Source organism: Myxocyprinus asiaticus, chromosome 23, assembly GCF_019703515.2.
Source record: "Myxocyprinus asiaticus isolate MX2 ecotype Aquarium Trade chromosome 23, UBuf_Myxa_2, whole genome shotgun sequence".
Classification (NCBI taxonomy): domain Eukaryota; kingdom Metazoa; phylum Chordata; class Actinopteri; order Cypriniformes; family Catostomidae; genus Myxocyprinus; species Myxocyprinus asiaticus.
The window spans coordinates 44,808,212-44,823,124 of NC_059366.1; the positions used below are offsets into that span (position 1 = coordinate 44,808,212).

At 38.3% G+C, this 14,913-nt stretch overlaps 1 protein-coding gene across 3 annotated transcripts in view; it reads right to left on the reverse strand.

Annotated features, from left to right (window-relative positions):
• Window positions 1-380: 380 nt before the first annotated feature.
• Window positions 381-14,913, reverse strand: part of LOC127414359 (AT-rich interactive domain-containing protein 4B-like) — a 114,587-nt gene continuing 100,054 nt past the window's right edge. For 2 of the 3 annotated variants that reach the window (XM_051652334.1, XM_051652332.1), the window contains 5 exons: window positions 13,022-14,227; window positions 10,855-10,965; window positions 8,505-8,717; window positions 4,853-4,999; window positions 381-4,128 (listed from right to left, as the gene is read on the reverse strand). In XM_051652334.1, the coding sequence (XP_051508294.1) occupies window positions 3,992-4,128; window positions 4,853-4,999; window positions 8,505-8,717; window positions 10,855-10,965; window positions 13,022-14,227 (1,814 nt within the window). In that variant the 3' untranslated portion in view covers window positions 381-3,991. The remainder of the gene's footprint in view (window positions 4,129-4,852; window positions 5,000-8,504; window positions 8,718-10,854; window positions 10,966-13,021; window positions 14,228-14,913) is intronic. The other variant, XM_051652333.1, reaches the window with a different exon arrangement.

Consider the following 14,913-nt stretch of genomic DNA (forward strand, 5'->3'; position numbering starts at 1 on the left):
GCACACCCTGGATTCGAACTCGTGATTCCAGGTGTGGTAGTCAGCATCAATACTCACTGAGCTACCCAGGCCCCCATTTTAATCATAATTTAATTATAATTACTAAAGAGTAACCCTAATCCTAAAAGAGACCTTTAAGCACTTTCAATATGCATTAAGACATTATTTAGTTCCTTTATTTACTGTATTGTGGGGGCATCCCCTCAAGTTGGTTTTGTGTTTTGCTGTTCTTCCGGGGGATATTTTCAGAAATCGTACCCACACAAGAACAACAAAATACACCCACACACCTCAGCCATGTTTTGCATGTCCGACCCTAGTATTGCAAAACAGATTTTGCATCGGTTATCTCTAATATGCACCAAACTGGACATTAGAGCTCACAAACTATGGCATTTATTTCAAAGGCTTTTCTGCTTACATTTGTACAATAAATTACACACTGTCCATCATCTGATGAGCCTAATAAATATGATAGAACTTTCCGTTAAGCTTTGTCAGTCTCTCTCTCTCTCGTTTACAAACATCTCAGATCTCATCTCATTGTAAAGATCCATAAAACTTTACAGTCCATGTACAGATTGGAAAATTCCACTTTATAAAAAAAAAAACAAAAGCCTAGTACGAGCACAGTTTAACGGAAATACACAAAAGACGAGGAAGAAAAAAAAAAGGATGAAAAGCTGAATCAAAACTAATCCTACTTAAGTGTCCTACGCTAGAACGAAACACAAAAAGAACTTTTGAGAAAATGGACATGCTTTTGCCTTCAAAAAACATACACAGACACTACAGGTAAAACAGTAAAACTGTACAGAAACATACATGGTATTAACAGTGCAAGATATTAAATAGCTTGACTCAAAACACACTTCTCAATATACAAATGTATAACAAAGGCATACAAGTACCGAACGGTACACACCTTCAGGTTATGATACAATAGGGTGTCTATACAAAGGAAACTCTGTGTATGTCTTCAGCATTGTACGGGTACATATATCTTTTCATCATAAATGCACATTTTCATCATCGTAACCCTTTCTCTTGGTCAGAGTGCGCAGAATGAAAGCATAAAGGTTAAGAAATGAGAGCGTTGACATTTTCAAAGGATAATGAAAGTGTGTTCCGTAAAGAGCAACGAGCCACCTTTAAACAGAGCACGGACATTAAACTTTCAGTACACAATGTGCTGATTACAGATGTAAAATCATAGGATGATGTTCCTTGGTTTTCTTAGCTTTTCTTGGTTTCTTTTAATACATCACAAATCGCCCATTACTACATGTGTATAAACCATCACACAATGGACTGTTTTTTCCACAGTGGCAATGAAGTGCTTCATTCAGTTGACGTCCTACATTTATGGCATTGCAAAAGAACGACAAGGGGGAAATGGAAAATGAAGACACAGACACAAAGGCTACGTACAGAACAGATCCGTTTCTGTCATTGCACATGATTACAGACGAATCTGCTGTGTACTGACATTGCACTTCTCAATACTGCCACTTTAAAGGGATAGTTCACTCAAAAAAATAAATGACACACCCTCACGTCTTTCCAAACCTGTTTGCTCTTTTACATGACAACAGTTTATAGTTACACCATAAAAGCTGTTTATACAACTTGTGTCGATTCTTCAAAAATTCTAATTGTGCTCCACGGGAAAACAACAACAGCAACAACAACTGCATAAGGGTTTGGAACGACATCAGGGTGAGTTTTTCATTTTTGGGTGAGCTTTTCCTTTAACCATTAAAACCCCACCCACAGGGTCTGGATATATTTCAGTAGTAAAATACATTTAGCATCCTGGCTGCCAGAAAAACTCATCAATTCTGAAATTGTCAACAATCATAATACATTTCAACTTCAGAGATACTGAACGCTAACTTTAGACAAAAATCAGTACTTTCGCTCAATATCCCTTGGCCCGACTCATTCACTCATGCGCTCATGCACGCCTCCTTCAGTCTTTCATCAAGTGGGGTCAAGCATGTAACAATTAAGATGAAGGGTGATAATGTATCTTTCATAAGTCTTTCTTAAATTATTAAAAAGGACACTAAACAAATCTTGGATTTAAAATGCATAAGGCGTTGTTTCTGAACCGACAATGTGGGGTGATTCTCATGAAAACTTGTCCAGGTCACATTAACACTGTTAAAATAATAATAATAATAATAATAAATAATATATATACATACACACATACATACATACACCCTAACCGAGCACTTTATTGGGAACACCTGTACACCTACGTATTTACGCCAATCATGTGGCAGCAGTGTAATGTATAAAATCATGCAGATACGGGTCAGGAGCTTCAGTTAATGTTCACATCAACCATCAGAATGGGGAAAAAATGTGATCTCAGTGATTTGGACCGTGTCATGATTGTTGGTGCCAGATGGGCGGGTTTGAGTATTTCTGGGATTTTCACACACAACAGTCTCTAGAATTTACTCCGAATGGTGCCAAAAACAAAAAAACATCCAGTGAGCGGCAGTTCTGTGGACAGAAACACTTGTTGATGAGAGAGGTCAACGGAGAATGGCCAGAAAAAAAACTAAAATAAAAAAGATAATATCCTGTATTTTTATTCATTTTCTTAAATATGACTAGGACATTTTCTTGATCGGTTTCATGAGAATCACCCAATAAACTCTATATATGTTTTTAACTAAATTACAGAATAACAGTGTATATATATATATATATATATATATATATATATATATATATATATATATATATATATAATTTATTTAAACCTAAATAAAATGTAAAATAAATGCAGTACAATAACTACTACAAATACTACCATGACGTATAATTACTTCAGATTTCAAGTAATTTTATTATTTTCGCATTGCAGTAATAAGAAAAAGAATATTTAAGCAAAAGTAATGAGAACTGGGTGAGAAATGTTTAAGTGTGAAAGTTAGGGTATACTTAATGTCTCAATCTTAGACCGCAAATGCGTTCGACGCGCAATGATGCGGATTTCACGTGTCAAGAAAAACCAGGCTGCAAGCGGACAGTCCACGCGTACTGTGCCGATGACGCAAAGTGTCATGCGTACTGTGCACGGGACGTACCAGCGCGCTGAAAACTGAAGTACGCCTTGGCCTACACGAAAATAATATCACAATGCAAAAAATCGTACTGGTCCTATAAAGGCTTAATTTCTTTAAGTGTTTCTCAAGCAATTTTTGAATTTCTTTCTTTTGATTTTGGGGCAAATTATAACCCAGATGTGTTCTTGAGAGATTTAGTGAGATTCACTCTGTGTGTGGTACCTGTTTAGGTATTTAATTTGAATGAATTCATTTAGCTTATGAAACATACATCGACCCCTCCACTTATACGTTATCCCGCACTGACTTTTCCCAGCATTCCACACGAGTGCCCCAAAGAGCTGAACTTTAAGGCACTGCAGCATCTATTGACTTTCACCTGTTAAATGGCTGTCAGTGAATTTCCTCATTTATAAACTCAACTGCCCGGCTCAAACTGCTTATGGATCAATGGGGAGGGGACACTGACCGTGGCGATGGGGTGGAAGGGGTGAAGTCTTCTTGCATGACTTTGTAAAAGGTAACAGTGCAGAATTGAATATGTTTTACAGTCATCAATCACTGTAGTTCACTGAATTAATATTCAAAGACAGAATAGAATATTTCATCATTATGGACATAATTCATGATCATACAATAAAGGGGTTGTTTTGTAAAAATCTAAATAAACCCGACCCACCCAATCCAGGAAAAAAGTGCACTTGAGTGCAATTAGCTTGCCAAGGAAACAGTTGTTGATATAAAATAGTGCTTGTTGCTGTCATCTGGTGGCTATTGTTTCGGTCATTTTTGTGGCCCGTTTTTTTGTTTGTCTTTTGATAGTGCAGGGACGGGCTGAAACCGGACTGAGCCGGGTCGGGTGCTGGTTAAGTGCTCTTGTGCTGCTGGGTGGCGTTCGACTCGTGTCACCTGCACTCCACGGAAACACCAGAGTTCTGTGAAGCGCCTGAAACCGCTGGGTCGGCCAACGTTAGCATGACAGCGGCCGTCAGTGAGGATGAGGACGGTGAAGATGATGACGATGATGCTGCTGTCCCACCTGCTAAGACAGAAGTGTCAACAGTTAGCAGGCCTTGGTGGACCCTTGTTTAGTTAAAGCGATAGTCCACCCAAAAAAAAAAAAATAATTACCCTCATGTAATTTCAAACTATGCTTTTTTTCTATGGGACAAGACATTTTTAAATTTCTTTCCATACAATGGCATATCATAGTGATCACAGCTGTCAAGAAAACACCAAAAAAGTATCATAAAAGTAGTCCATACTATTCCGAAAGTTGCATTTAAATCAAATTTTAGCTTTGACGTCAACGACACCAAATGACATTGGTTCTCGAGAGTTGAAACCCAACGTGAAGTGCCATTTTTGATTTATGGACGCAAACGTGGGCTAGACTTCAGCAGAGACGAAGATTGTGCATGCATTACTACTTAAATTTCAGTCTGTTCCTCACACAAAGCTATCATACAGCTTCAGAAGACTTGGAATATAGTGTCGTATGGACAACTTTTATGGCGTTTTTGTCCTTTTTTGAGATCGACAGCCATCATTGTATGGCAAAGAGCAGCATCAACATGCTATTTATGTTTTTCCACTGAAAAAAATAACAGCACACAGGTTTACAATGACATGAGGGTGAGTAAATCATGACAGAATTAATGTTTTTTTAAAGTGAACTTTTCCTTAATGAAAGACGAAAGAAATCCAAATGTTAATATTGCTAGTTCAGAGAAGCTACCAATTTATTAAAGAGTACAATAACTTACTCTCTCGCTCTTTCTTCTTCATGCGCTTTCGTCTCCTGTCAATGGAGGCCACCTCAGATTTGAGCGAGAGGTAGTGATTCCTGATGTCCTGCAGCTTCTCCTGAAGGAATGCTATCCGCTCCAGACTGCTCATCTTTTCCAGGTCAGCTAGATGAGCATAAGTGAAAGAGAATTAACATCAGGGATGGGCGGCATTACCAAAATCCTACATCAAGGTATAAGTCATTTTACTTCACAGTAACAGTACAGTATATCACGCAATATAGTTATTTTTGCTGAAAATTCAACAACAACAAAGGAATATATATATAACGTGTTACATTTTTTTTTTACGCAATTAATCATGTCCCCAGACCGTAAGAAGGTATATTCCTTCCATCGGAGTATTTAAATCTTGAAGTACCACTCTTTTTCATCAGGGGGCAGTAAGCAAACCTCCAGCTGAATAGACAACAAACCACACTCAGTTTTGCCTGACACCGGCGACAGCACAAGATGAGGACGCGCTCTTGCGTTCAAACACAGCTGGACGGAGCACAATTCCGAATGCAGGGATCTCGAGAAGTGTTTGTAAGGTAAAAGCGATGTTAATTTGACAGTGACCAAAAAACACTGTTTATGACAAGACGCAAAGTTAGACGCTCCAAAAGCATCACATCTGATGCATGTGTACACTGACACGTCCTTGGAAAAGCCCTTATAATAAATCTATCTGGGACAGACTGATGAATTCAATTGCAAAATGGATTACTGTGGACTGTAGGCCAATGACAACCTTATGTTCAATAATATGGAAATAAAAAAAAAATATTGCCTTCTAAAGCCAAGCCTAATCAATGCTTTAATCATCTGCCACAATAACGTAATGATTTTAATTATCTGAATTATATTTATAATATATATTATAATTATATAAATACAACTATTTATAATTATATATATATAATTATATAAATAACTATTTATATAAATATATATTATAATTATATAAATATAACTATATATAATTATATATAATACAATTATATAAATACAACTATTTATTATTATATATTATAATTTTATAAATACAACTATTATATATATATATATATATATATATATATATTATATATATATATATATATATAATAATTATATAAATAACTATTTATATAATTATATATATTATAAAATTACATAAATACAACTATTTATAATTATATATATTTTAATTATATAAATATAACTATTTATAATTATTTAATCATTATTATTGTTATTTGAGGGGCTTTCTCAGCCAATAATTAATCTGATTAAAATTTTTAGTATTACAGTATTTGTACTGTATTTATATATATATATATACTGTATATTAACAATTTGGTCATTCCTTTTCTGGACAGTAAATATTATTAAATACAAATGAAAGGTACTTAATATCATGACTATAATTTTCTCTTTATTTAGAAACATGATGAATTCATGACAACACAAGTCGTGTAAAAACAGCTTCACATTTAACGCTAGGTCTGCTCGATTATGACAAAAATATAAAATAATTGTTAATAATTTCCCTTGATATTTTAAATTGCGATTATTCATTTAGGTTTAATAGAATTAAAAAACGTATTTTGTTTAGGTCAACTGCAACCTATAATCTTAATTTAGGCTATATACCTAAAAAAACTGTTGAACTATGTTCATGTGAAACATAAAACACTGCCCCTTGTGTGTTTGTTTATTAAATATTTTAGCTGATTTGGTAATACCTTCAGCAGCCATTAAGACTATAGTATTCTCAACATAGTTTAACACATTTTTACCATGTTTAAATCCATTCTGCAAAATAATTTAGATTTTCCAACAAAATCAGCATAGAAAATGTCAGATTCTGCCTGGGCCTTGACTTATTTATTTTTATCCCTTTTTCTCCCAATTTGGAATGCCCAATTCCCACTACTTAGTAGATCCTCATGGTGGTGCGGTTACTCACCTCAATCCAGGTGGTGGAGGACAAGTCTCAGTTGCCTCTGCTTCTGAGACCGTCAATCTGCACATCTTATCACGTGACTCGTTGTGCATGACACCGCGAAGACTCACAGCATGCTCACAATTTACCACGCACCCCATTGAGAGCGAGAACCACTAATCGCGACCAAGAGGAGGTTACCCCATGTGACTCTACCCTTCCTAGCAACCAGGCCAATTTGGTTGCTTAGGAGACCTGGCTGGAGTCACTCAGCACACCCTGGATTCAAACTTGTGACCCCAGGGGTGGTAGTCAGCGTCTTTACTCGCTGAGCTACCCAGGCCCCCATTGCCTGGGTCTTGACTAATCTAAACACTCCGATTCATTATTGCATCTATGCAAACAGCAGACATGTTTCAGATAACAGTGTTCAGTGTTGCAAAAAACAACAACAACAACCTGAAATAGAAAATGTAGACACGACTGGAGTATACCTACAGGGAATTGACACTTTTCACGATTAGTTAATTGCAGCAGCCGTAATTATAATCTTGATTATTTTTTCCAATACATTGTCCTGCCCTATTTAACAAGTCTCAAAACAGTGAAGCTAATATTAGACAATTATATTAGAAAAGTTCAGACTTTAAATTCTGATGGCAAGAGCCACATTTGAGTCTGCTGTAAAACAGCCGATAAATCAGCCTGATCTCATGAACATTACGCGCCCGTGGCAACATTTTGGCAAAATAGAATTACATGTTGAATTACATGTTTCCTTGCAGTTTCCCAGTGAAATGTCCAGCGGGGGGCGCCAAAAGTGTCGTAATCAGACAACGACTTTAAGGTGAATATTAGATGGAGGTTTTAATAAGTAAAACATACCTCCCTAATCTAAAACTTTAACCTAAACCTAACCAATAGTGATCTAAAATTAAATAAGAGGTGAACAAAACAGACATCCTTAACCTAAACCATCGCCTAAACTTAACTGATAGTTTAACAAAGGTAACAAAATGCGAAATGAAAAGCACATTTTCTGAAGCAACGGCGTCATTTTGTGTGGCTTCTATGACACATCAGGTGAGCTACCGTGCAAACTAATCACGTTGGAATAAGTGTTTAAATGTAGGTGAGTCTGTAATACAAGTGTTAAAATGTATCGTTTTTCAAATGATGCGTTATAATAAAAGTGTTTCGATATCATAACATAGCAATGTGCGAGTATAAACATTTATTTCATAATTGCCCATTGTACTCGTGATTTGTGTGAAACGCACAGTTGTTGTAGCGCCTCTAGTGTTCGTTTCACCAGGAAACTACAGCGAAGTGTAGAATTCCGCACGTAAAAGTTAGTTTATACAAATGTTTTTATAGTAACATTCATTCTGTGTGACTAGGTTGCGATAGACACACACCTGTGACTGCACATCAATTGATAGGGCAAGTTGCGATGCTCCTTGGCAACCGTAAACAACTAAACTGATCTTTACATTATGCTTAACAACACCTCTTAATAACAAGATCTTCTTTGACTTATGGACACTTCCCACTCTGTATTTTCACATTTCTTAAATGCGGTATAAACTGTTAACGGTTAACATATTTCCACTAACGCACTGTATATGTCGTTATACCGCTTTTCCATACTTCAAGGAACACATATTTATGCTCCAGCTTTGACTTCCATATAGCACTTACACATCTGAAAAGTCCACTTGGTCCTCCCGTGCTGCTCTCTGCTGTGGGAATGCTCAGGGTCTCCGTGCTTGTGGTATTTGTGGCCTGAGGGGGGCGTTCGACCAGAGCACTTGTGTGAGATGGCTGATTTCAGGTCGCTGCTGCTGCTCTTAGATGTTGGAGATTTGGGAGTGCTCTCGCTGATAGACTGGTCTTCACTGTCACTGCTGTGAGCTGTAGAGCAAATGGACAGAGAGAGAAAGCGTCAGGTGATTATCTGGAACACGTCACTTTTACAGAACCCTCTGAAAACTTACGGTACATAGATAACTGTATATTTCACCAAAGAGTTTGCTCTACCTGAACAACATCGCAATGCATAAAAGTAAAGAAACTATAACAGAAATATATAACTATTGTATAATAATATTCAACAACAATGATATTATTAATTAGAATATATATTATGAAAAGTGGAGCAAGACCTGGGTTCACTTTCAATTCAATCTGGGGTCAAAGGTCGGAGTTTGGATCTTTGAAACTGGACGTAACATCCTTAAACAAGTGTAACACAACATGACTTAATTTGGAGTCAAAAGGCATGGCTTGTTAAGTTTGTAGTTTTCACACTCCCTGTTGAACAGGAGAGATGCTGTTTCATGGCGATCAATGTTTGATCAATGTTGTATTAACTACGCAATTTATCACGAGCACAATGTTAATAACATATTTACTCTGCAGCTACTCTACTTAGCCCTGCAGCCTTGTGCACAAACGACTTAATGTGTTGGACTCTTAATGGAACATAAACATTATTGGAAGCATGGCAGATGCTAGTCCTTTAAATCAGACAGCACAGTTTCTAAACAACTGCACCGCTCATCATAAAGTGAATGTGTGAATTACTGAAGTCTCGAAACTCCAACAGCTTTTCATCACAGGATTTACCAGATGAATGCTGCACTGCCAGTCTGAAAAATATTCACACTTGAAACACTCAAGAAATGGATGTTTACAGATACTCAGATTAGGGCTGCAACTAACTATTAATAGAATAATTTGGGCGATTATTGCAACGAATAATCATCAGCTCTTAACTAGCAATTCAGCTCTAATAATACATTTAATATGTTAAATTTAACATGTGCTTACTAACAATAAAGAAAACAGGATGAAAGTATCTAGTAAGTAAAAATATCTCTAAATGACCCTCACTAAATTATATGAAGAAAACAAAAATAGTTTAATTCAGTAAAAAATTCACTGAAACAAAACAAAAAAGTTTTTGTTTTCTATTAATTTAAAAAAAAAAAAATTATCCTTAGAGGACAAAAATGCCCGCGTCAAAAAACCGCCATAATTATATTATATATTAATATTATTTTCCACTTTCAATTAGATTTTTATTTTTTTTATTTTATCCCCTTTTCTCCCAGTTTGGAATGTCCAATTCCCGCTACTTAGTAGGTCCTTGTGGTGGCACGGTTACTCACCTCAATCCGGGTGGCGGAGGACAAGTCTCAGTTGAGGCATCTTATCACGTGACTCGTTGTGCATGACACCGTGGAGACTCACAGCATGTGGAGGCTCATGCTACTCTCCACGATCCACGCACAACTTACCCCACGCCCCACTGAGAGCGAGAACCACTAATCGCGACCACAAGGAGGTTACCCCATGTGACTCTACCCTCCCTAGCAACCGGGCCAATTTGGCTGCTTAGGAGACCTGGCTGGAGTCACTCAGCACACCCTGGATTCGAACTTACGACTCCAGGGGTGGTAGTCAGCGTCAATACTCGCTGAGCTACCCAGGCCCCCCTAGTTTCAGAGTTTGTGCTTATTTAGATGACCTGCTTCCTAGGTATTTAAACTTAAACAAAGGAAGTCCTTTTTTGACGCTCTGGCATGCAGGGACAACACTGCTTCTGCATTTATTTTTTTTGTATTTCTGTATAATCTCCCCATACTTTGCGATCTACATCACCTTAAGCTGTTTGGAAAGTTTGGAGTGTATCTGGACAGTGAGCTTCATCTTCTTCCTCTCCGCCCGCCTCTATCAGGCGCTTCAGTGCTCCTCAGCAGCGCTCTCAAGCGTCATCATTAAAGTTTCATATAATTTCATGTTACGTTAAATGAGATCAAATTGAAAAAAACAAATATTGTTGACTAATCGTTTCAGCCCTAACACAAATGTTCAAAGAGTTTCAATAACAATCTGAAAGGACAAGAAAAAGACTGAACGTTTCCGCAGCAACCATGTGTACACTCCACAATAATTTTCCCTAAAGCTTAAGAACACGGTTTACTTCTCTGAAAACATAAAAAGCATAACTACACAAGCTCTTTAAACAGATGTTCACTTCTGTTACCTGGTTTGCGGTTCTTTTTGGGATGCAAGCTCAGGCTTTTATGACTGCGCTTGTGTTTCTTTGAAGCTCCGCCCCCTTGAGACTCTTTGTGCCTCTTCTGACTGGATGACACTGCATGATGGGTGAAAAACTCATTAAAATGTGATAAAATACATTATGCTTCATGACAACTACATTTTAACTCAAAGCTAGTAAGGGTTTATCCTTTAAAGGAATATTCCGGGTTAAGCTCGACAGCATTTCTGGCACAAAATAAGGAAAACTTTTCTCGACTTCTCGAAAAATTGCGATTACAGTGAGGTACTTATAATGGAAGTAAATGGGCCCAATGTTCTGGACGGTTTAAAAGCAGAAAAGTGCTGTTCACTTGTAGGGCTGTCATGATTATGAAATTTGGCCGATGATTAATTGTTAACAATTAATTGCGATTATGACGATTAATTGTCTGTTTTAGGGCTTCCACAATTAATTGTCATATTTCTTAAGGCGCATGTGTGCTTCATACACATTAAAAAGTTATTTTTACATTTAACTTCAAATATACAATATAAATTAAATAAAATAGTGATATTTTATTTCCTTTTAAGGCTTTAAAAACGTACGAATGACATGAAAAATAATGTTTTAAATATCAAAATTATTTCTAAATAATTAATGTCTTTCTTTTTGGTCAACTTTAGTTTGTCAATTTTACATTTACACTAAAATATACATTTTTATATATTTTTATTATATTTATATTATGCAATAGTAAAATATTTGTCCTAATTCACTTCCACACATTATTTTAATGCTCTTTATTTAAAAGAGGTGATTATTCAATAATCACAACAGGCCTATTCACTTTAAAATGCTTATTATTCGAGATGTAAAGTTGTCTAAATCATTCTTTTGGAGGTGGGACTACTTTTCTAGGTAGATGAACTTCTGATTGTGTGTTACCAATGAAATTCCTGTGATTGGAGTTTGCTCCATGTAAACAGTCTCTTTCTGATATACTTGCATGCATCATGGAAAAGTTACTGACTTTACATGGTCATGACATTGAAAGATTGGATATAACTTCACACAGACCAGATAAGAAAGTGATTCTACACCATTAGTTACTCATGTCAACATGTATAATGTTTATTGCCTGGCCCCGTGTACTTCTCTCGTAAGTGTCGTAATGTAACCTTGATGTTTGCTGGAAAGAAAGTTGAAATTATTTTTGGTGGTAAACAATGTTATGGCCCACATGCTGTGGATAGAGCCTAAAGCCCAAAGTACACTTCCGTTAGACGCGAGCACTAGGTGTCTGCGTACAGGACGCGTGATGCAAATTTCAGCATCAGCAGAGTACCCGAGCACTGAACGCGTGCGCACCGACGTTTCTTAACATGCGTACTATGAACGCGCAGTATGGAATTATTTGCACACAAGGTGGCAACACTCACAGTTGAGCCGTTGCTTTAACAGAGAAGCGCTTGAAGATGTAATCGCTGCTAAACAACAGGTGGAAACAACAAAAGTGGATGTGCACGTTCAGAAAGCTTGTGTGACGAGGTCATACATGCATTTGCATAACTCGAGTCTGAGGGAATATAAAGACAGTCCAGTATCTCACTGCAGTTGTAACGCGCATGTGTCAGCCTTTTGTATATGCGTGCACAGTCAAATGGAGTATACACTGAAAGGCTGAGCTTTCAACTGTACGCAGACGCTAAGCATTCACATCAAAACCGATGTATACTTTGGGCTTAAGGACACCTATACACTAGGCGGAGTGTTTGACAGATAGGAATGAGTCAACTCCATTTGGAGGGTGTGCAAAGAGCTTTGTCAGTTTTAAACTGGAAGCGCATCTCTGAGATTCTCATTGACCAAGGGATGCCTACGTCAGAGTGCTTTGTGGCAAAAGTTAAAATGTTCTGAACTTTTAGTCGCACGATGGAGCCTCCCTTTTGCAAACCCTTGTGTTTCTCCTCTCGGTCCTTCCGGTGCATCAACCCAATTAAAAATGGTTCATTGCATTCGCAGCACTTTTTGACACAGCGTAAAATCTAGTGTGTAGGCACCCCGATTTGTATTAAACCCGGAATATACCTTTAAGAAGAATATTCACATATAATCAGTGGAAGGATAACCAAGAGTTGTAATCATATGCATGAGACAATACATCACCTACCTTTGGCTTTCTGCTCGCTCTCTTGCTGACTGCTGTTGCTGAGAGTTAGGCTACAGTTGCTGTTACTGTTGCAGGACAAGTTACCATCAAAGGCCTTGGAGGGAGAACCTGCCCCCTCTTCATGAGGCATTTCCTGGATTTCTCCACCCAAGCTCTCGACCTCCACTGTGCTGCTGTCCGACTCGCTGCGACCCCCTCCACTCTCCTCAACCAGAGGTCCTGATGGTAAGGAAACAGTTTGAGGACTGGCGGGCAATTCAGAAAGTGGTGAGGGTGCTGGAATCTCTGCTAGAACCTCAGCGGGTCCCTCACCCATGGCGAGTGACTCGGGTGTAGTAGGCGGCGTGTTGAGGACCGAGTTGGTTCCGCTACTGGGATGCTCCTGAATCTTCTCCTGCTGTTCCTCAGCTATCTCATCGTCTTGTGCTGGTTTGGTGCATGGCTCGTCTGGTGCAGTCGCTGCAGGTGGGGGGGAGTTGGCAGCCTCAGTGTCTGAGTCTGAAAACAGCTCCTTCAGAATCTTTTTGGGCCACTGAACCTGGATACTGGACCAGACGTCCTTCTGGCCTTTGGTACGACAACTGGGTGTCCTCTCCTCTATCCCTGCTGACATTTTGGCTCTTTTCTCAGGGATCTCCCAGTATCCTGAACATCCACCCTTACTCTTTTCTTTTAGCCCATTGTACTTCTTTGATGGGGAGCCCTTGGTTTTGGGATGCCCTCTTGGCTCTACCTTGGCCTGAGGTTCCATTGGAGGATCTGCTTCATCTTCAGAACTGCTGCATGACTGAGCACCTCTGTCCTCTCCAGGGCTTCTTTCTTCAAGCTTTTTGGGTGAACTACTGGGCAGCCATTCTCCACCTCTACTGTCTCTAGTTTTGATTTTTGCTGGGCTTTTCAAGGCACGTTCCCCTTGAGCTTCTGATTTTTTCCTTCTGGTGCTGGAGCCTTCCACCTCAACCTCAAATTGCCCCTTTTTGCCTGGTTCTGAGTTGTCCTGGGGGTTCAGTTCCTTGGTGTTGTCCACAACGGCTGGTGCTTTGAAGCCCTCCGATGGGCTTCCACTCTCCCAGTGCTGTGGTGTACGCGGGTGCTCTGGAAGAGCTCCTTTCCGAAGACCTGGTCGTCCACTTGGACAATCCTCTTCATCGTGATCAGCTTCACCATCCTCCTCTCGTTCACTGTCATCTGAGGAGCTCTCGGATGCTACGGTGAACAAGGAATGGCACTTAAGCATGAACTCTTTTTTTTTTAACTTATTGATTTAGATCATTTAGATTTAGACCTATTTGTGGACCACTTTGACTAATTCATAAAAAAGGACTAAAAATCGGACATCACTATGGCTTGCGAGTAAACAAGAGCAATATTTAGCTCAAGACATATTTTAGAGCAGCAAAAAACAAAAATACATTTTCACAAAAGCAGTCTCCATAACTATTGAGATTTTATTAATTTCCATGACATTCCAGGCCTTGAAAACACAGTTTTAAAATTCCCCCATATTTCCCAGTTTTACATGAGTGTGTGAACCCTCATGACTTTTCCAGTCGTTTTTCCAAGCCTGGAAATCAAAACGTAAAAATGTCCTGATATTTCCAGGATTGCCATGACCATGGAACAAGTGAAGTGTGTAATTTCTGTGCCTCTAGTGGCACCAAAAGGAACAGCAAAAACAATGTTTTTAAACAGGTTACCCAAACACTCATAGCACCCGTCCCATATCTACCATTGTTTAGCAAACAGGTAGTCCCTTCCCAAACTCATGCCATTGGTTGAGCCTGAAGTTGACATGGCGGTATGTTCAAACAAACAAAACAATGTTTTGAAAATCACAGATCCACAGTGTTTACATTCTTCAAGAACTCAACCTATGAATTACTTACAGTACT